At 39.6% G+C, this 20,913-nt stretch overlaps 1 protein-coding gene across 2 annotated transcripts in view; it reads left to right on the top strand.

Moving 5' to 3' along the window:
• zgc:91944 (uncharacterized protein LOC436941 homolog) overlaps nucleotides 1-20,913 on the top strand; it is an 84,456-nt gene that overhangs the window by 41,098 nt on the left and 22,445 nt on the right. Inside the window, exon 8 of one of the 2 annotated variants that reach the window (XM_039740093.1) lies at nucleotides 18,293-18,388. The exons of the other annotated variant lie outside the window; for it this stretch is intronic. Coding sequence (XP_039596027.1) covers nucleotides 18,293-18,388 — 96 coding nt within the window. The remainder of the gene's footprint in view (nucleotides 1-18,292; nucleotides 18,389-20,913) is intronic. 2 annotated transcript variants of the gene reach the window in all.

Below are 20,913 nucleotides of genomic sequence, written 5' to 3'. Positions count from 1 at the left end.
AGAAGGCATCACACTTAATCAGCGAGATTTCCAGAATAGATCAACAATATGCTAGTTCTTCAAATGAGACACTTTATAAAAAGAAACAGGTTCTAAAATTTAACATCTTGACAACAAAAGTCACAGAACAACTCATTTTAAATTGCAACATTATTATGAACCAGGTGAGAAGGCTAACAAGAACTTGTAGGAAGTTTGCAACGCAGTAACTGAAGTCGCCAATGAGGATGGAGATAAAATCATTAACCATATAAATATAACCCACATGTTTAGGGAGTACTATATGTCCTTATATTCTACTCAGCTTAAAGAAAATAATGCAATCTAAGGAATACTTTGATGCAATACAAATATCATAGCTAGATACTCGTAGTGCAGGGGCACTGGACAAACTGGCACTCTCAGAACTACTGGATGCTATGAAGTCATTCCAAAACAGCCCTGATGGCTACCCAGTGGAATTTTATAAAAAGAGAAATTGAATTCCACTATTAGCAAAGTTTGTAGAAGCTGAAAACAACAAAGTTCTACCTTAAACTGTTCACCCAGCATTAATAATCATCTTTCCACAGAAAAATAAGGACTACTGTGCATCATGCAGACCAAATTCACTTCTGAATAATGATGTTAAGATACTCCCCAAGGTTTTAGCTGGAAAGATTGAGAAAGTGCTTCCCTCTTTAACTCTCTAACTCTTTTAGGGTGGGTGTCAAATTCTGTCAACAATGGTGTTAAGGGCAGATGTCAACTAAACTTGACATCCACGGGCAGAGGGTGGTAATTAGCTGTAAACATTGACAAAACCCACCATTACTTTATATACTTTACTGATGCTCTGTGTAAGAAAGGTCAGAGCCAACTGTACTTCTTAGAAAGCTGGCATCCTTCAACATCTGCAATAAGGTGCTGCAGATGTTCTACCAGGCAGTTGTGGCGAGTGCCCTCTTCTACACGGTGGTGTGCTGGGGAGGCAGCATAAAGGACACCTCAAACCTGGACAAACTTGTGAGGAAAGCAGGCTCTATTGTAGGAATGAAGCTGGACAGTTTAACATCTGTGGCAGAGCGACAGACGCTGAGCAGGCTCCTGTCAATCATGGAGAATCCACTGAACAGTGTCATCTCCAGGCAGAGGAGCAGCTTCAGCGACAGACTGCTGTCACTGTCCTGCTCCACTGACAAACTGAGGAGATCGTTTCCCCTACCCCCCACTATGCGACTCTTCAGTGCAGGGTGGTAAACGTTTACATTATTCAAAGTTATTGTCTGTTTTTACCTGCATTTTTATTACTCTTTAATATTGTTTTTTGTATCAGTATGCTGCTGGTGGGTTATGTGAATTTCCCCTTGGGATTAATAAAGTATCCATCCATCCATCCCTCCCCTCTTTGGTAGGAGGAATGTTAGACTTGTTGACTTGACGTGGAATCCCTGCATGTGCATGAGTAGCGTAAACAATGTCTAGAAAGGCATTGACATTTGGTGAGAGGGTGAAGCAAGCACAAAGCAAAATACTCACTGAATGACATTTTGCATATATTGTATTATTTTGAATTGGACTCTGACTGGTCAGCCTCCGCTGATCTAAAATGAAAGTGAGGTACTGGCATCAGCTGATCAGTCCTCTGCTGATCCACCGCCTCTCCCACACTGCCACGTCAACTAGAGACTAACATGGGGTAACAGGGCACTGCACACTGCAAAAAAATGTTTTATGTTGATTTATGTGAGAAACCATTGCTTTGTGTACCTTTCGGAAAACTTTTCAGCCCTGGAAAATAAGGAAAAAAAATCAGTCCTAAAAGAGCTAATATTACCAAACTGTATTTATTACTGGTAGCCACTTAGCTTCAAACCTTCAATGTCAGTTTTAATGTAATACAGTGATCCCTTGCTATATCGCGCTTTGACTTTCGCGGCTTCACTCCATCACGGATTTTAAATGTAAGCATATCTAAATATATATCACAGATTTTTCGCTGGTTCGTGGATTTCTGCGGAGAATGGGTCTTTTAATTTATGGTACATGCTTCCTCAGTTTGTTTGCCCAGTTGATTTCATACAAGGGACGCTATTGGCGGATGGCTGAGAAGCTACCCAATCAGAGCACGTGTTGCGTATTAAATAAAACTCCTCGATGATATAAGATATGCTTCCCACGGGGTGCTTCACACACTTCAAAGCTCTAACAGCCCCTATTGATTTTTGATTGTTTGCTTTTCTCTACCTCTCTCTGACATTCTCTGCTCCTGACGAGGGGGTGTGAGCAGAGGGGCTGTTTGCTTAGAAGATACGGACGCTCCTGTAAAAAATGCTGAAAGGCTACCATCACATTGATCCCTTCATTGCGGCTGCTTTATCGCAGTGCTTGCATACTTAAAAGTGCAACAGCCCTATTGATTTTTGATTGTTTACTTTATTCTCTCTCTGACATTCTCTGCTCCTGACACGCACCTTGAAGAGGAAGATATGTTTGCATTCTTTTAATTGTGAGAAAGAACTGTCATCTCTGTCTTGTCATGGAGCACAGTTTAAACTTTTGACTAAAGGGTGTTATTTCATGTCTAGAGGGCTCTAATAATGTTAAATAACGTATTTAGAAGGTCGTAAACATGTTTTCAATACTCTAAATGCGAAAATATTAGATTTATAAATAAAGAATCCTACTTCGTGGAAATTCATTTATTTGTCTGGAGCAGATTAACCGCGATAAACGAGGGTTTACTGTATAACTGTGCGGAGAATATTTATAAACAGTGTGGGAGAGTTTCTAAGGGCTTAATATATATAAAAATAACCATACAAACATATTTTTTCTACTTTGTGGATTTTCACCTATCGCGGGGGGTTCTGGAAAGCAACCCCCGTGATCGAGGAGGGATTACTGTACACATACCCATAAAATCTGACACCACAGAGACATTTTTAACTTTGGATGCAGAAAAAGCTTTTAATAGAGATACATTTACATTAATTTACTTGGAAGGTGCTTTTATCCAAAGCAACTTGCAACAGAGGTAAACATAATCAACTAACATTAGGCTGGGGCCTGTTAGTTCAGCAAGTGTAATAGGACAGTTAACAAAAGTTGATTACCACAAGTGAAAAGACTTAACTGATAATTTACAATCATAGCTTATAATCGATAAGGCAATTAAACTCAAACAGTAAATAATATAAAATATAACAGCATACTTTTTTTCCTTCAATCAATTATATGGATATTCCCAGAACAAATGGTTCCTCAATTGCTTCTTAAATACATTGAGGGAATCAGCAGGTGGGTAGTCTGTTCCACCAACTGGGAACTACACAGGAAAATAGTCTGAATTGAGACTTGATACCACACAGGTGGCATCACCAGACACACATTGGTAGACCTGAGTGGGCAAGAAGGAGCACAGCACCCCACCAGTGTCCCTGTATACACAGGTATTGACCCACTGACTTCTCTGTAGACAAGCATCAGGGATTTGAACTTAATGTGTGCCTCTACATGGTGCCAGTGTAGTGATCTGAAGAGATGAGTGACATTTTTAGGAAGTCACTGCACACTGGAGAGATTCCGAAGGACTGGAAAATGGCAAATATCATCCCATTATATAAAAAGGGTGACAGGGCAGATCCAAGCAACTATAGGCCAGTAAGCTTAACATGCATTAAAGAAAAAGTTAATGGAAGGAATTATTAAGTATAAGATTGAGCAACATCTGGCAAGAACAGGAGTTATTCTGAACAGTCAGCATGGGTTCAGAAGAGGGAGGTTGTGTTTTACAAACATGCTGGAATTCTATGAGGAGGCAACAAAAGGATACAATCAAAGTGGAGCTTATGATATTTATCTGGGCTTTCAGAATGCATTTGATAAGGTGCCACATGAGAGGTTGGGCATGAAATTAAAAGAAGTGGGAGTTCAGGGTGATGTTTTTAGATGGGTGCAGAATTGGCTGAGGAAGCAGTGGGTGATGGTACGAGAAACCTCATCAGAACTGGCCGATGTTAAGAGTGGTGTTCCACAGGGGTCAGTGCTAGGGCCCGTGCTATTTTTAATATATATATATATAAATGATTTAGATAGGAATATAAGTAACAAGCTGGTTAAGTTTGCAGATGATACCAAGATCGGTGGATTAGTAGATAATTTTGAATCCGTTATATCATTACAGAAGGACTTGAATAGCATACAGAATTGGGCAGATTTGTGGCAGATGAAATTTAATGTTCATCCATCCATCTTCTTCCGCTTATCCGAGGTCGGGTCGCGGGGGCAGCAGCTTAAGCAGAGAGGCCCCGACTTCCCTCTCCCCGGCAACTTCTTCCAGCTCTTCCAGGAGAATCCCAAGGTGTTCTCAGGCCAGCCGGGAGACATAGTCCCTCCAGCGTGTCCTGGGTCTTCCCCGGGGCCTCCTCCCGGTTGGACGTGCCCGGAACACCTCACCAGGGAGGCGTCCAGGAGGCATCCTGATCAGATGCCCGAGCCACCTCATCTGACTCCTCTCGATGCGGAGGAGCAGCGGCTCTACTCTGAGCCCCTCCCGGATGACTGAGCTTCTCACCCTATCTTTAAGGGAAAGCCCAGACACCCTGTGTAGTAAACTCATTTCAGCCGCTTGTATTCGCGATCTCGTTCTTTCGGTCACTACCCATAGCTCATGACCATAGGTGAGGGTAGGAGCGTAGATCGACTGGTAAATTGAGAGCTATGCCTTACGGCTCAGCTCCTTTTTCACCACGACAGACCGATGCAGAGCCCGCATCACTGCGGATGCCGCACCGATCCGCCTGTCGATCTCGCGCTCCATTCTTCCCTCACTCGTGAACAAGACCCCGAGATACTTGAACTCCTCCACTTGGGGCAGGATCTCTCCCCCAACCCTGAGAGGGCACTCCACCTTTTTCCGGCTGAGGACCATGCTCTCGGATTTGGAGGTGCTGATTCTCATCCCAGCTGCTTCTCACTCAGCTGCGAACCAATCCAGAGAGAGCTGAAGATCACGGCCTGATGAAGCAAACAGGACAACATCATCTGCAAAAAGCAGTGACCCAATCCTGAGTCCACCAAACCTGACCCCTTCAACACCCTGGCTGCGCCTAGAAATTCTGTCCATAAAAGTTATGAACAGAATCGGTGACAAAGGGCAGCCCTGGCGAGTCCAACTCTCACTGGAAGCGGGCTCGACTTACTGCGGCAATGCGGACCAAGCTCTGACACCGGTTGTACAGAGACCGAACAGCTCTTATCAGGGAGTCCGGTACCCCATACTTCCTGAGCACCCCCCACAGGATTCCCCGAGGGACACGGTCGAATGCCTTTTCCAAGTCCACAAAACCCATATAGACAAAACTCCCATGCATCCTCCAGGACTCTGCTAAGGGTGACGAGCTGGTCCACTGTTCCGCAACCAGGACGAAAACCACACTGTTCCTCTCGAATCCGAGGTTCGACTATCCGACGGACCCTCCTCTCCAGAACCCCCGAATAGACTTTTCCACGAAGGCTGAGGAGTGTGATCCCTCTATAGTTGGAACACACCCTCCAGTCCCCCTTTTTAAAGAGGGGGACCACCACCCTGGTCTGCCAATCCAGAGGCACTGTACCCGATGTCCATGCGATGTTGCAGAGACGTGTCAACCAAGACAGTCCTACAACATCCAGAGCCTTAAGGAACGTATCTCATCCACCCCCGGGGTCCTGCCACCAAGGAGTTTTTTGACCACCTCGGTGACTTCAGTCCCAGAGATGGGAGAGCCCACCTCAGAGTCCCCAGGCTCTGCTTCCTCATTGGAAGGCATGTTAGTGGGATTGAGGAGGTCTTCGAAGTACTCCTCCCACCGACCCACAACGTCCGAGTCGAGGTCAGCAGCGCACCATCCCCACTATATACGATGTTGACGCTGCACTGCTTCCCCCTCCTGAGAGGCCGGACAGTGGACCAGAATCTCCTCGAAGCCGTCCGAAAGTCGTTCTCCATGGCCTCTCCAAACTCCTCCCATGCCCGAGTTTTGCCTCAGCAACAACCGAAGCCGCATTCGCTTGGCCTGCCGGTACCTATCAGCTGCCTCCAGAGACCCACAGGACAAAAAAGTCCTATAGGACTCCTTCTTCAGCTTGACGGCATCCCTCAACAATAGCCACCTCAACAATAGAGGCACGGAACATGGCCCATTCAGACTCAATGTCCCCCACCTCCCTCGGGACGTGGTTGAAGTTCTGCCGGAGGTGGGAGTTGAAGCTACTTTTGACAGGGGACTCTGCCAGCTGTTCCCAGCAGACCCTCGCAACACGTTTGGGCCTACCAGGTCTGACCGGCATCTTCCCCCACCATCGAAGCCAACTCACCACCAGGTGGTGATCAGTTGACAGCTCGCCCCTCTCTTCACCCGAGTGTCCAAGACATATGGCCGCAAGTCCGACGACACGACCACAAAGTCGATCATCGACCTGAGGCCTAGGGTGTCCTGGTGTCAAGTGCACATATGAACACCCTTATGCTTGAACATGGTGTTCGTTATGGACAATCCATGACGAGCACAGAAGTCTAATAACAAAACACCGCTTGGGTTCAGATTGGGGGGGCCATTCCTTCCAATCACGCCCTTCTAGGTCTCACTGTCATTGCCCACGTGAGCATTGAAGTCTCCCAGCAAAACGAGGGAATCCCCAGAAGGTATGCCCTCTAGCACCCCCTCCAGAGACTCCAACAAGGGTGGATACTCCAAACTGCTGTATGCGCCGAAATTTAATGTCAGTAAATGTAAAGTATTACACATCCATCCATCCATTATCCAACCCGCTATATCCTAACCACTGGGTCACGAGGGGTCTGCCAAAGCCAATCCCAGCCAACACAGGGCGCAAGGCAGGTAACAAACACCGGGTAGGGCACACACACACACCCACACCCATACCCAAGCAATAGGAAGTAAAAATGTTAGGTTTGAATACACAATGGGCGGCTGGAAAATCGAGAGTACACCTTATGAGAAGGATTTAGGAGTCATAGTGGACTCTGCTATCGACTTCCCGACCGTGTTCAGAAGCCATTAAGAAGGCTAACAGAATGTTAGGATATATAGCATGATGTGTGGAGTACAAGTCCAAGGCGGTTATGTTCAACCTTTATAATGCACTGGTGAGACCTCATCTTGAGTACTGTGTGCAGTTTTGGTCTCCAGGCTACAAAAAGGACATAGCAGTGCTAGTAAAGGTCCAGAGAAGAGCGACTAGGCTGATTCCAGGGCTACAGGGGTTGAATTATGAGGAAAGATTAAAAGATCTGAGCCTATACAGTTTAAGTAAATGAAGATTAAGAGGTGACATGATTGAAGTATTTAAAATTATGAAGGGAATTAGTACAGTGGATACAGACTGTTATTTTAAAATGAGTTTATCAAGAACACGGGGACACAGTTGGAAACTTGTTAAGGGTAAATTTCACACAAACATTAGGAAGTTTTTTTTTTTTTAATTTTATTACTTTTATTGCAATCATTCCATACAAATCAATCAATTTTTACAAAAAGTAGGATTGAGAACAAGTTGACCCCCACCCCTGAGAGAGAGAGAGAGAGAGCAAGGCCAACGGAGTAAAACTTAAGGCTTGTAAACATACCTAAATTGATAAGTTTGATAAGCCAAAAGAGATGAATGGAGAAGAAAAAGAAATGCAGAAATAATTGCTTCCTTTGTGCTTTAAGAGCTTATTCTAAAATATTACTGATTAGATCCTGCCATGTTTTGAAAAACATCTGTACAGATCCTTTGAGTATTTGATTTTTTCCAATTTCAAATAGTATAAAACATCGGTTTCCCACTGACTTAAAAGAGGAGAGTTTGGATTCTTCCAGTTTAGCAGAATAAGTCTGCGTGCCAAAAGTGTAGTGAATGCAATCACAGTTTGTTTGTCCTTCTCCTTTTTAAACCCATCTGGAAGAACCTCAAACACAGCTGTTAATGGGTTAGGAGTGATTGTGACACCAAGGCTGTAAGCAAGATGTTAATTCGGTGCAGGCCCAAAACATGTGACTCAGTGAGGCTGGGACTTGATTGCAGCGTTCGCAGGTTGGATCTTGCCCTGGAAACATTTTGGAGAGTTTTAGGCGAGACAGATGTGCTCGATATATAATTTTGAGTTGAATAATTGTATGCTTTGCGCATATGGAGCTCGAGTGAATTCTCTGCATTGCTATTTTCCACTCCTTTTCTGATATATTAATTGAGAGATCTTTTTCCCAGTGTCCTCTTGGATCTTTGAAAGGGAGGGACTGTAAAATAATTTTATATATTGCAGAGATGGTGTCTGAGTCCTTGAAATTGAGCAATATTTTTTCCAGCATGGATGAGGGTACAAGATGATAAAAATCGGGAAGGTTCTGTTTAACAAAGTTCCTAATTTGAAGATAGTGAAAGAAATGTGTAGCTGGAATGTTAAATTTGGAATGTAATTGTTCATAGGATGCAAAGACGTTGTCTATATAAAGATCTCTAAGCAAGTTAATCCCAAATTTTTCCAGATATTAAAACTGCATATGTTTGTGAAGGTTGAAAGAGGTGGTTCTCTTGCAGAGGTGCCACAGATAAAAGCTTCTCCATCTTAAAATGCTTTCTACATTGGTTCCATATTCTGAGTGAGTGAAGCACAATTGGGTTATTAGTATATTGCCGATAACTTGCATTTATTGGGGCACAGAGCAGGGAATATAAAGAAGTACTGCAGGATTTTACTTCTATTGGACCAAGCCTGTGTATGTTCATCTATTTGTGTCCAGGTTTTATAGCTTGTATGTTTGCTGCCCAGTAATAAAACTGGAAGTTAGGTAGAGCCATGCCACCTTCTGCCTTTTGTCTTTGTAGGGTCACTCTTTGGATATGTGGATGTTTTGAGTTCCAAATAAATGAGGTTATTGTTGAATCTAATTGCTTAAAAATGATTTATTGATGTATATTGGAATGTTTTGAAATAAAAAAGGAGCTTAGGAAGAATATTCATCTTAACAGTGTTAATTCTTCCAGCTAGAGTGAGATGAAGGGTTGACCATCTATGCAAATCTTTCTTAATTTTTTCCATACAGATGGCACAATTTTGTTGATAAAGAGCTTTATGTTTACTTGTGATGTTTACCCTAGGTATTTAAACTGTTCTGCAATGATAAAAGGTAGGGTGTCTAATCTAATATTATATGCTTGAGAATTCACTGGAAAGAGTACACTTTTATTCAGATTAATTCTGAGACCAGAGATCTTTTGAAATTCTGTGAGTGCTGTTAAGACTGCAGGCACAGAATTTTGGGTCTGATATATACAGTACCATATCATCTGCATATAGAGAAATTTTCTGTTCCAGTCCTTCTCTGATAATCCCCTTTATCTGATCAGCATTTCGACAGTGTATTGCCAGTGGTTCAATGGTGATTGCAAACAGTAGGGGTGACAAGGGGCATCTTTGTCTGGTACCACATTCTAGTTTAAAGTAGTCTGAACAAATGTTGTTGATACAAATTGAAGCTTCTGGATTGGTATACAGTAGTTTGATCCATGCACAAATGTTCGGGCCAAACCCAAATTTCTCCAATGTAGTAAAAGGTATTTCCATTCAATCATGTCAAATGCTTTTCTGCATCCAATGATAATAATATTTCTGGGGTGTTTGACTTAGTTGGTGAGTATATTACATTAAACAGGCATCAAGATTTGAAGATAAGTGTCGACCCTTGATAAATCCAGTTTGATCTTGTGATATTACCAAAGAGAGCACTTTCTCCATCCTTCTAGCTATGGTTTTTGAGAGTATTTTAACGTCATTATTCAAAAGTGAAATTGGCCTATATGATGCATGTTGTAATACTGTAAGTCCTTATTTTGTTTAGAAAAACGATTAAAAAAAGTGATTAATGCTTGACGAAAAGTTTGAGGAAGAGTTTGATTGTCTCTGGCTTCTGTAAATGTTGCTAATAGGAGTGGAGCTAGCTGAGTGAGAATTTCTTATAAAATTCTGCAGGGTAGCCATCAGGGCCTGCTGCTTTCCATTGAAGTGACTTTATAGCATCTAGTAATTCTGATAATGCCAGAGGTTTATCAGTTCCTCCGCACTAAAAGTGTCTATTTGTGGTATCTGTAATGTATCCAGAAATGCATTAGATTGTGTATTGTCTTCTTTAAACTCAGTAGAATATAAGGATTTATAGTAGTCTCTAAATGTGTGCATTATATTTTTGTGGTCGATGATTTTGTCTCCGTTTGTGTTGGTGATTACTGGGATTGCGTTGCGGACTTCTTGCTTGTGAATTTGTTGAGCTAAAAGCTTATTAGCTTTCTCTCCGTGTTCATAGTAATGATGTCTGGATTTATAAATTAGTTGTTCAGTTTCTTTAGTTGTCAAGAGGTTTAGTTCTGAATGCAGAGCCTGCCTTTCTGCTATGTAGAGCCTTGCTTGGAAGCCTGGCATGTTCTTCATCTATTCTAGTAATTTCGCTTTTTAGCTCTGCTACTTTCTTGGTTTCTAATTTATTTCTGTGGGAAAGATATGAGATAATCTGTCCTCTTAAGAAGGTCTTAAGAGTTTCCCAGAGTATTCCTGCAGAAATTTCTGAGGATGTATTTGTCTCTAGTAAGAAACTGATTTGTTTGGATATAAATTCTGTACAATTCTCATCTGCTAATAGAAGCGGGTTGAGATGCCATCTGCGAGGTGATTTTGTGGGGCATAGTAACATTAGCTCCAAGATCAGAGGTGCATGTTAAGAAATAACAATAGCATCGTATTTGCAAGATTTAATCCTAGGCATGAAATTATTATCTATAAAGAAATAATCAATTCTTGAGTAGCAATGATGTACTGGTGAGTAGAAAGAATATGTTCTTGAGTTTGGGTTTAAAAACCTCCAGGGGTCTGATAAGTTGTGATCAGTTATAAACTTTGTAATTATCTTTGCAGTGTTTGATGTCATCCCTTCTCTGATAGAAGTACTATCTAAGAGTCGATTTAAAACACAATTGAAGTCCCCAGCCATTGTAATTTTATCACATCGTAATTAAAGTAGTACGTTAAATGCTTTGTTTTGTATTTGATCTTCTATGTGCTCTGTGTGTGAACCACTACCTGCTTCTTAAACCGGCTCTCTTCCTCCAACTGGACACAGAATCCATTACATTCGTGATATTACAGCTCTCTGAATAACTAAAATAAAAATATCATGTATGCATCTCAGTATTATGATGATAGTTAAAGCACGTTATTAAACATGAGTTTCACGGCGCAGTGATTGTGTGCGACCTTCGATGAAATAATTTATTGCAGCAGTACTCAGGGGCGGCTCTAGGCTTGTGGTGGCACTGGGCAGAGGAAAAATCGGTGGCTCCTTCGCCCGCCAATGTCAGTTATGCACGGTGAATGGCCATGTCTGTTGCAGACACTGCATAGCCGCCTCGTGCTCATGACACAAGCATTTAACTTTTGCCGAAATTTGTCGCTGCGTTTTTAGCTGTGTTGTTCTTTTCTCTTTCTGTTTTATATTCAATATATATTGGCGTAGCCGCCACTGCAGTCCTTGCTTTTCTTTCCCCAAATACCCAATCACCACACAATCAGCTCTGTAATAGAAGTTAAGCCATCTGTAAGCTTAGAGCGTTGATTCTTCAAAACGTTTAAGGAACATTGAAATATCTTCGTAGTACATGTTTAATTATTCTATCCTTCACGACACTCCCAGTGAAGAATATAGATTATTTACATGAAGTTAAAGTTTTATCTGTATAATAAACATATTTTTCTGCATTTCACCTTAAAAATGATATCGTCATCATATGTAAATACGCGCTTTATAAAGTGGCTCAGGTTGTGCGATATAACTGTAGTGCAAGTTTACAGTGGGGTGATTGTACTTATAAGTACAAACCGTTCTACAAGGTGCAATTGATTAAGTGCATTTAAAGTTCTTGGGATGAAACTGTTTCTGAACCGCAAGGTCTGTACAGGAAAGGCTTTGAAACGTTTTGCTGTGGCTGAGACAGCGTGTCCTTGAAGCTGTATACCGATAATTCTCTTTCCGATCAGCTGCTGCTGTGATTCACACTCGGATACAGTGATATAAATACTCCGAGTGGTACAGTGAGAGTAATATGGAAAAAGATGAATCACTGTGGCAACTCCTAACGGGAGGAGCTAAAAGAAGAAGAAGGTGATGCAGTGAGAGTAACAACGCTAAAGCAGTTATGGTATTTGGAATACTATGGCTATTCCCTGGACCATTCTATTGTTACAAGTTAATTACAATCAGATGCGTTACACTAATAAACAATATGCGGTTAGTTTCAGTGTATTTATAAAGCCGCGTCAGGAAAATAAGGTGTAACCACACAGGAACAGTAGCACTGCTTTGACGCTGGGTGCTGCCAGTCTGCAAAACTGAGCGGAGAACTTGTGTACGACAAGGTATGAGGTACTGTGGAAAAGTGTGTGGCTTTATGCCAAGTGTAGGTTTTATACATCGCGATTTGAACGTGGAAAAGTTCTTGCGCAACGTTTCTGTGCGTACGCACCATTTATACATGAGGCCTCAGAGCTCAGTTAGGCTGCATACTCTGTTGGATAAGGTCTGATCTTGTGTAAGATGTACAGCGTGAACCTGGGTGAATGAGAAATAGTAGAAATGTGGTCAGAAAAAGATGGGGTGGTGATTGATGAGCACCTAAGTTTGTGTACAGACTTGGCTGGTGTTAGCGACAGTGAGCCAAGCTGTACAAAGATGCAGAGTTGAACAGACTGGCTGGCCGGGATCACAATAAGCTGTTTTTCCAGGTTGAGCGATGATGGTCCCTCATCCAGATTGAGGTACCAGTAACACATGCAGATACTCTTCCTGAGGAAACAACAGGTACAGCTATATATCATTGGCATAGCACTGATAAGAGTACCTATGGGATTGGATGATGGAGCCCAGAAAGGTGGTGTACAGAGAGAAAAGTACCAGTCCTTGGGGTACACCTGTGCATGTCTGGTGTGCTTCTGACAACTCTCCTTGTCAGGACATGGTATAGTATCTGCCTGAGATGTGTAGGACACAGGCATTTCCAGTGATGCCTGTGTCAGAGAAGGTTTGCAAGACTGATGTCTTGGTTGACTGTGTCAAAGGCAGAAAAGGGATCCAGCAGATCAGGACCAATGACATATTGGTACCTCTAGCAAGTCGTAGCTGGTCAACCGCTGTTAGTAGAGCCGTCTCAAGTCAGACTGGTTGGTATTGAGCAATCCATACTGTACAAGGAAGGAAGAGACCTAGGTTAAAAACGGAGTATTCAGGTGTTTTGGAAAGAAAGGAAAGCAGAGAGAGAGAGAGGCTTGAAATTGTTGACTTGGGATGGATTGATCGTTGTTTTTTAGAGAAATGGGGTTATCGGAGCCTGTTTAAAGGTTGTAGGAAATGTGCCTGTGCTGAATGACGTGCTAATGATATGTGTAATTGCAGTAATGAGTTGGGGGGAGATGGCCTGAAGGAGATGTGAGGGGATGGGTCAAGTGGACAGGTAGTGGTGTGTTTGGAGAGGTGGTTGGAAATAAGTGGAGAATGTTTGGATGGGACTACCTGTTCACCACATTGCACAAATTTGGGTTTGGCCCAGATATGTTAATGGATAAAATTTCTTTGTACAAGTCCAAAAGCTGCTGTCTGTATTATATGTTCTCAAACTACAGTACTTAACTAGAATGTGGCACTCAACAAGGGTGCCCTGTATTACCATTGCTTTTTGCAGTTGTCATTGGCCATTCACTTTCGGAATGCATTAGAAATAAAGGGGATTATCTGAGAAAGATTTGAACAAAAAAATTTCCCTATATGCAGATGATATGGTATGATATATGTCAGACCAACAAACCTCTTTACCAGTAGTTCTTAATTCACTAGCAGAATTCCAAAAGGTATCTAAACTCGAAATACAATTGTACAAAAGGGTGCTTTTTCCAGTGAACTTTGTAGCACACCATACTAGACTGGATGTTTGTCTGTTTTGTTTGTTTTTTAATCAGAGTTTAAATATCTACAGGTAAACATCAAAGTAAATATAAAGATCTTTTTCAACAAATTTTCTGTCCGCAAATATTCAAACAAGATGTGAACAGATTGTTTACCCATCATCACATATTAGCAGGGAGAATCAGTACTGTCAAAATTAACATCCATCCCAAGCTTCTTTTTCTATTTTAGATAGGTATGCTCCAATCAGGTTTTTTTAAGTTTGATACTGATCACCAATTACATGTTACTTGATCAGTTGATTCCAGTACTGATTCCGATTTTTTTTTTCTTTATCCTTTTAAAAAAGTTTTTACAATAATATCCTGCATAACTAGACAGACAGTAGTTTTATGTCCTATTATAGTTTTTATAATTAAACTATAGGCCTTGGGTTTTAACTGTTCATTTTTTTATTAACAAAATATAATTCTGTTGGCTTATTGTTCAGTGACCAGAAAATACTAAAATAAATAAAATTCCCTTAAAATACTTACTTTAATAAAATATGTACAAAAATATTTACCCCTAAAACACATAGCATAAAAGAAAATAATGTGCGTCTCAAAATTACAAGCTGTTACTGTTTAATTTTTTTTCTGTAGTATACCTATCTGAAACAATGCTTAATTAAAAACAGTAGTTTTCACCATTTCTCTAACAACAAATATTCATTTTCACACAATCAATTGATAGTGGCAATTAAATGCTAATTAAATGTACATGCACTTATATGTTTTAATCATTTTAAATCATTAATTGTGCTACAGTTTTTTGCTGTTAAATTATACATTTTACTATATTTATACAGTGATCCCTCGTGTTATCGTGCTTCGACTTTTGCTGCTTCACTCCATAGCGGATTTTAAATGTAAGCATATCTAAATATATATCACGGATTTTTCGCTGGTTTGCGGATTTCTGCCGACAATGGGTCTTTTAATTTATGGTACATGCTTCCTCAGTTTGTTTGTCCAGTTGATTTCATACATACACGCTATTGGCGGAGGGCTGAGAAGCTACCCAATCAGAGCACGTATTAAGTATTAAAACTTCTCAATGAAGTTTTTATATATGACATGCTTCCCTCGTGGTGCTTCGCACACTTAAAAGCTCTAACAGCACGTATTGATTTTTGATTGTTTTTCTCTGCCTCTCTCTCTCTCATTCTCTACTCCTGACAGAAGGGGTGTGAGCAGAGGGGCTGTTTGCACAGAGGCTGTTTGCTTAGAAGATACCGACGCTCCTCTAAAAAATACTGACAGTAAACAGGTTTTCTATGCTCTGCGAAAATATTAGATTTATAAATAAAGAATCCTACTTCGCAGAAATTAATTTATTGCGGTAGAGTCTGGAACGGATTAACCGCGATAAACGAGGGTTTAGTGTACAGGTTTTTTTTGTTCAGTGTATCAATTAGACATTTATAATTCTTGAGGTGCAGTTATAAAATATGGAGTACCATTTTAATTATGCAGAACTTGTTTCTTACCAAATCCTATCCCATATGACACAGAGCAACAAATAATAAACAGTACAGATCTTTATTTAAAAAAAAAAAAAAAAGCCTGTTGCTTACTAAGCAACAATTTCAAATTCATCTTTGCCTCTTCTTTTTCCAATCAAAAGTGTAAGCGGGTGCATTTTAAGCAAGCACGCTGTCCAAACTGAAGCAGTGTCCGCTTTAATTTAAAGGACAAAATAAAGGGCCGAAATCCTTAATGTAGCTTTTCTTGCCATTTCTCTAAATAGTTTTTTTTTTTCAGTTTATTACTCCACTTTCTTTAATGTAAAGGCTAATATATAATTGCCTCTTGTTCACAGATAAAATCAGTTTCCACTCACTGCTCTTTGTTTACACTGCTGGAAGTTTGCTGTAAAAGTAGAAGAAAAAAGAGTGCTGGCTCAATTACTGTAATACCTTGCTTGAAGGAGTACTGCAATTAAATTACTGTAAAGCTCAGAAAAGCAGGGGATGAAAGTATAGTTTTTTGTGATTGGCCTTTTTACTATTCATCGATCAAGGTTTTTTTGACCAATTTTCGATTAGCAGCCAACTGATTAGAGCATCCCTATGTACATTAACAAATCATTCTTTAAGAAAGTAGACTCAGTTATAAGTTCATTTATCTAGAATCGAGATGTCCATGCATTCAAAAGGCAGCTATACAAAAATCTAAAGCAGAAGGTGGCTAACTTTCAGTTTTATTAAAGGGCAGCAAATATACAAGATATAAAGACCTAGAAATTCATACAAATTGATGACTATACACAAGCCTGGTCTGCAATAGAAATAGTTTTGCTGTACTTTATATTACCTATTTTGTCCATCAAAAAATACTAATTATCATCAATATACCAATAATCAAATTGTAAATCAATAACTGAAAATACAGAACAAATGCAAGATGTACTGCAAGGCAGAGAAGACTGTTACTCCTCCACACAATAACCACCATTTTCAACCCTCAGACCTACACAGTATTTAATCTTTGGAAAACATCCAGGATTAAAACACTTGAAGAACTGTATATTGATAATGTTTTTGCAATTTATGAAGCATTATACTTTAACTTTTCATCAACACAAATTTTCTGCTACTTTCAAATCAAAAATTTAGCTGAAAGAAACCTACCCAGTTTTCCATACCTCCAACCCATTTCTTTTCTAAACAGAAGTACTGATCAGTCTTGAAAACTCAGACAGCATCTCGACAATGAAGGAGAAGCTGAAGGAGATTGATCACATCCTCATGGGCAGATGCCTACAGAACTGCAGGGTCTACAGAAGTGCCCAGTTTGTGAATTCCAATTCCAAATCCATACCGTTGAAGGGACAGTGATTTTATTTATTTTTTTGGTGGGGATTCCAGGAATGCACCCAGCCTTGGCCCAACCCACACTCGCTCACAGACAGAAACATGAACTCCAATAAATCGAAAAAGTGAATAATAATGTATTAAATGAAAAGTAAATATAAACTACAAATAATCCGGTAACCCCACCCCCCTTCCCCTACGGTGACAAGAAATACAACACACAAAAATAAACACCTATGACAATGTCCATGAATCAGTCCCATGTAACAGATGCAAATGAAGCTTTTGGGGGCAGATCCTTTGAACTGCAGAGGTGAATTTAAAGTTTGTCCTACCATTTCTGAAACGTTTTGTGTTCAGATGCGTGTGAGCACTCCCTCAGACGAAGACGATGCAGACAGGCATGAGACAAAACTTGAATCCAATACAACAGTAATACAGGGCAATCGCATAATATCCAAACAGACAAACGGCAACAGTGCTGACAAATAAATAACTATCCTCTTTTCTCTGTTTTGCTGCCTCTGTTTTAAAGTTCTCACTGGCCGCCTTGTTCCTAGCAGCCCATGTGCCCGTTGCAGATGTTCAATTAGGGCAATACCCTTGGGGCAGCTGGGAAATGGAGTCCATTAAATATAGCACTGCTACAACCCTATACCACACTACTAGCACATAGAAGTATGTTGCATAAGTAGAAGAATCCCAACCCACCTTTTGTAAGTTACTGGGTTCTTCACTTTTTGAAATTGGACAAAATCAAATTTTCGCTGAGATGATCTGTTCATAACATTTTAAAAAAAACTTTAGAATAACCGGGGGGGTGTGAGTGTTGGGAGGCCTAAGGACTTTCTCCCTTCTTTGTTTTTGTATTTTTGCTCATGCTGTTGACTCCTCTGGTGTGTGAGTGCTGACTTCTGTTTTGTTGGGTGTTTTTTTTTTTTTGGATACTGCTTTCATGTTTTAACTCTGTTTTTCATAGTTTGTCAAACCATACAACAAATGACTACTTAGATGTTATCTTCTTCAAATAAAAAAAAAAAGGTTTTAAATATTCTCCACTGACTAATTCTTGTTTGCTGCACTTTTAAGTATGTTTGCTACTTTACAGAATCTCCAAGGATTATACCAGTTTAAGAAGCTTTATGTGTTTAACATGGCAAGCTGGTTGAAGTCAGAACTAATTTTATGTTTGGTGTCAAAGGTTATAACTACTAACCTTAGACTACCTGTTCATAATGTACTGGATGTATTGTAGCAACTTTCTTAAATTAAAACAAACTCGTAGCTTATAAAGTAGTGTAATTTTTGTGTTTGGCAGTTTTTTGTATTTTTAGTCCAGTAATTTCTAGTTTATTGAACACATTCTGTTGGTTAAACTATTGCAAAATTCAGTTATGAGAGAAAAACAATATTTGTTCCTGTCAGCCATTCATCCTGACCTGGCAAAAGTCTCCTCTCTACACAGGCTCCAAATTGTCAGAATTTGAACGAGTTACAGCTCTTAAAGTGTATAATTGGTTTGCAAATCGTAGAAAGGAGATGAAGAGAAGAGCAAACATTGGTAAGTAGCACAGTCTATTGTGTCTTGTTGGTTATGGCACCTTATTCAGGGTTTTTTTTTTTTTCTTTTTCTTCAAATTGAATCTTTTAAAATCAGTTAACTCTCTTATGTACTGAATATTAAATTTCTCCACCCAGAAATATTTTTTTCTGTTACTTAAACCATGTGGTTTGTAGTCATAGGTGAGAAAATGTTTTATCTAATGGTTTCATGGAGAACAGAAAGTCACAGAGTTTCAGCTTGAATAGGCATCTATGGCGACTTTGAAGGACAACGGCAAATGATAACAATCATGTTTATATAAAATTCTTACATTACTTGTGTTAAGTAATCCAAATGCCAAGTCATCCAGTTATTTGCTCACAATGTCCCAAGCATGTGTAGTTCTACTAAAATATTGATAAACAAACCACTTTCTGAAAAAACACTCTTGGGGGAAAAAAATGAACATCCTGAAATATGGATGAGCATTCAAATTGAAGACTCACCTACTCCCTCATTCATAGTGCAGCTGCATCTTTTCCAGGTTCCCAGATTCAATCAGCTATTGAGTTAGAATTTATCATGAGTCAAACACATAACAAAAGAAATTTCTTAGTCCAATAAAGTTAATTTTAAAAAGTTTAGTGAAAATTTAAAGGAACAAATAAAAAAAAAAATCAGGAAAAAGTTATACACATGGAATAAAAGGCAAATAGGAGGAAAGGTTTCTTCTTCAATCTTATCTTTCTCGTGTTAAAAACTTCAGTTACAGCTTTTAAGTATAGAATGTGTTATTTCTCAATGGCAAACTTACATAGGCTTCGCTTAGTTTCAAATTGTACCGTACTGTATGTATATACAGAATGTACTGTTTGCCCTGCATTCATTTATACTTTAGCTTGTGGGGGGTATAATAGAAACTCCCATTGTCTATGCTCTAATATATTTAGGCAAACATTTTAACATAACAAAGAAAATACTTGTATCAATTTAACATAACTTTACTAATAAATGGCACTTACACATCCAGCCCTTGATTATTTATGCTAAGGGCAAAATAAGTTACTACAACACTACTTGGATAAGAGCTTTAACCTAACACTTAAATGAAAAGTGTAAAAGTACAGACTCAATTTAAGCACAAAAAAATTTAGATTTATCATTCCATTCGAATACTGTTTCTTGGATCGGACAAAGCTTACTTACCGTTCTGTCCAGTGTGCTGGTTTTAGTCTGCACACAAACTCTTCTGACTGCACCTTTAGCATGTGGGCTGAGTCATCAAGACAATGCTCACAACCCAACAGTTGTGAGATACAGTTACATGTACAATGAGAACAATGTCACCTAGTTCAAAATTTCTTCTTGGTGAAAACCATTTTTTACTTTCTTGATTTATTGGTAAATACTCTTTAGTCCGTCTTTTCCAAAAAAAACCTCAGCAGTGTATTGTACTTGTTTGTCACATCTTTTGCGTATATTGTTCATTTTTAGAAAAAAGCTCTGGAGGTATGTTGGGTTGAGTCTTGAGTAACAGCAAGTGATTGGGTGTCAGTGCCTTCAAGTCATTCGGATCATCTAATACCTTTGCAAGGAGTCTGTTGTTGATAATGGATTCTGGTTCACATAGCACTGTTTGAAGACATTCACTGTGTAGTGTGTGTTGGTTAAGTACTGTTTAGGACTTTTCTTATGCTTTCTCACTCAGTAGCCTGATGGATTAAAAATCCATTTGATTTCTTTCTTTCTTTGTGGCATTGCAAACATTTTTGGTCAAGGTTTTCAGCTGTTTCAGTTGTTTCTACTTCAATAAAGTTTGTTCCATTATCTCAGCGCATAATTTTGACTTATCCTTTTCTGCTTAAAAATAATGTATGTTATTGAAACAAGAATAATTGCCCAAGCTGTATGCAGCTTCTGTGTACAACTCTTATTGTTAAGCAGGTGAAAATCGTTCCATACTTCTTGACTAAGCTTTTGTCTTCTTTTTAACTTGAAAAGGTCTGAAATAATTGACTCCATTAGAACAATCTTGACAAGAACCAGCCCTTCAGCCCAACAAAGCTCACCAATCCTATCCATTTAATTCTAATAAAAAATATCATCAAGTCTAGTTTTGAAAGTCTTGCTGTCCCTAATGTTTGTATAAAATTTATCCTTAAGTTTCCAACTGTGTCTCAGTGTTCTTGATGAACTCATTTTACAGTAACAATCTCAATCCACTATACTAATTCCCTATATAATTTTAAACACTTCCATCATATCACCTCTTAATTTTCTTTTGTTTAAACTGAAAAGGCTCAGCCCTTTTAATCTTTCTTCATAGTTCATCCCTTATAACCCTGTAATCAGCCTAGTCGCTTTTCTCTGGACCTTTTCTAGTGCTGTTATGTCCTTTTTATATCCTGGAGAGCAAAAACTGCACACAGTAATCTAGATGAGGCCTCACTAGGGCATTATACAGCTTGAACATAACCTCCTAGGACCAGTACTCATCCCATTGATTGAAAACACCTGACTGTAATTTCACCTTCAAACTAACT

The sequence above is a fragment of the Polypterus senegalus genome, chromosome 17, assembly GCF_016835505.1.
Source record: "Polypterus senegalus isolate Bchr_013 chromosome 17, ASM1683550v1, whole genome shotgun sequence".
In the NCBI taxonomy this organism is placed as follows: Eukaryota; Metazoa; Chordata; class Cladistia; order Polypteriformes; family Polypteridae; genus Polypterus; species Polypterus senegalus.
This window is presented reverse-complemented; position numbering and strand designations above follow the sequence as displayed.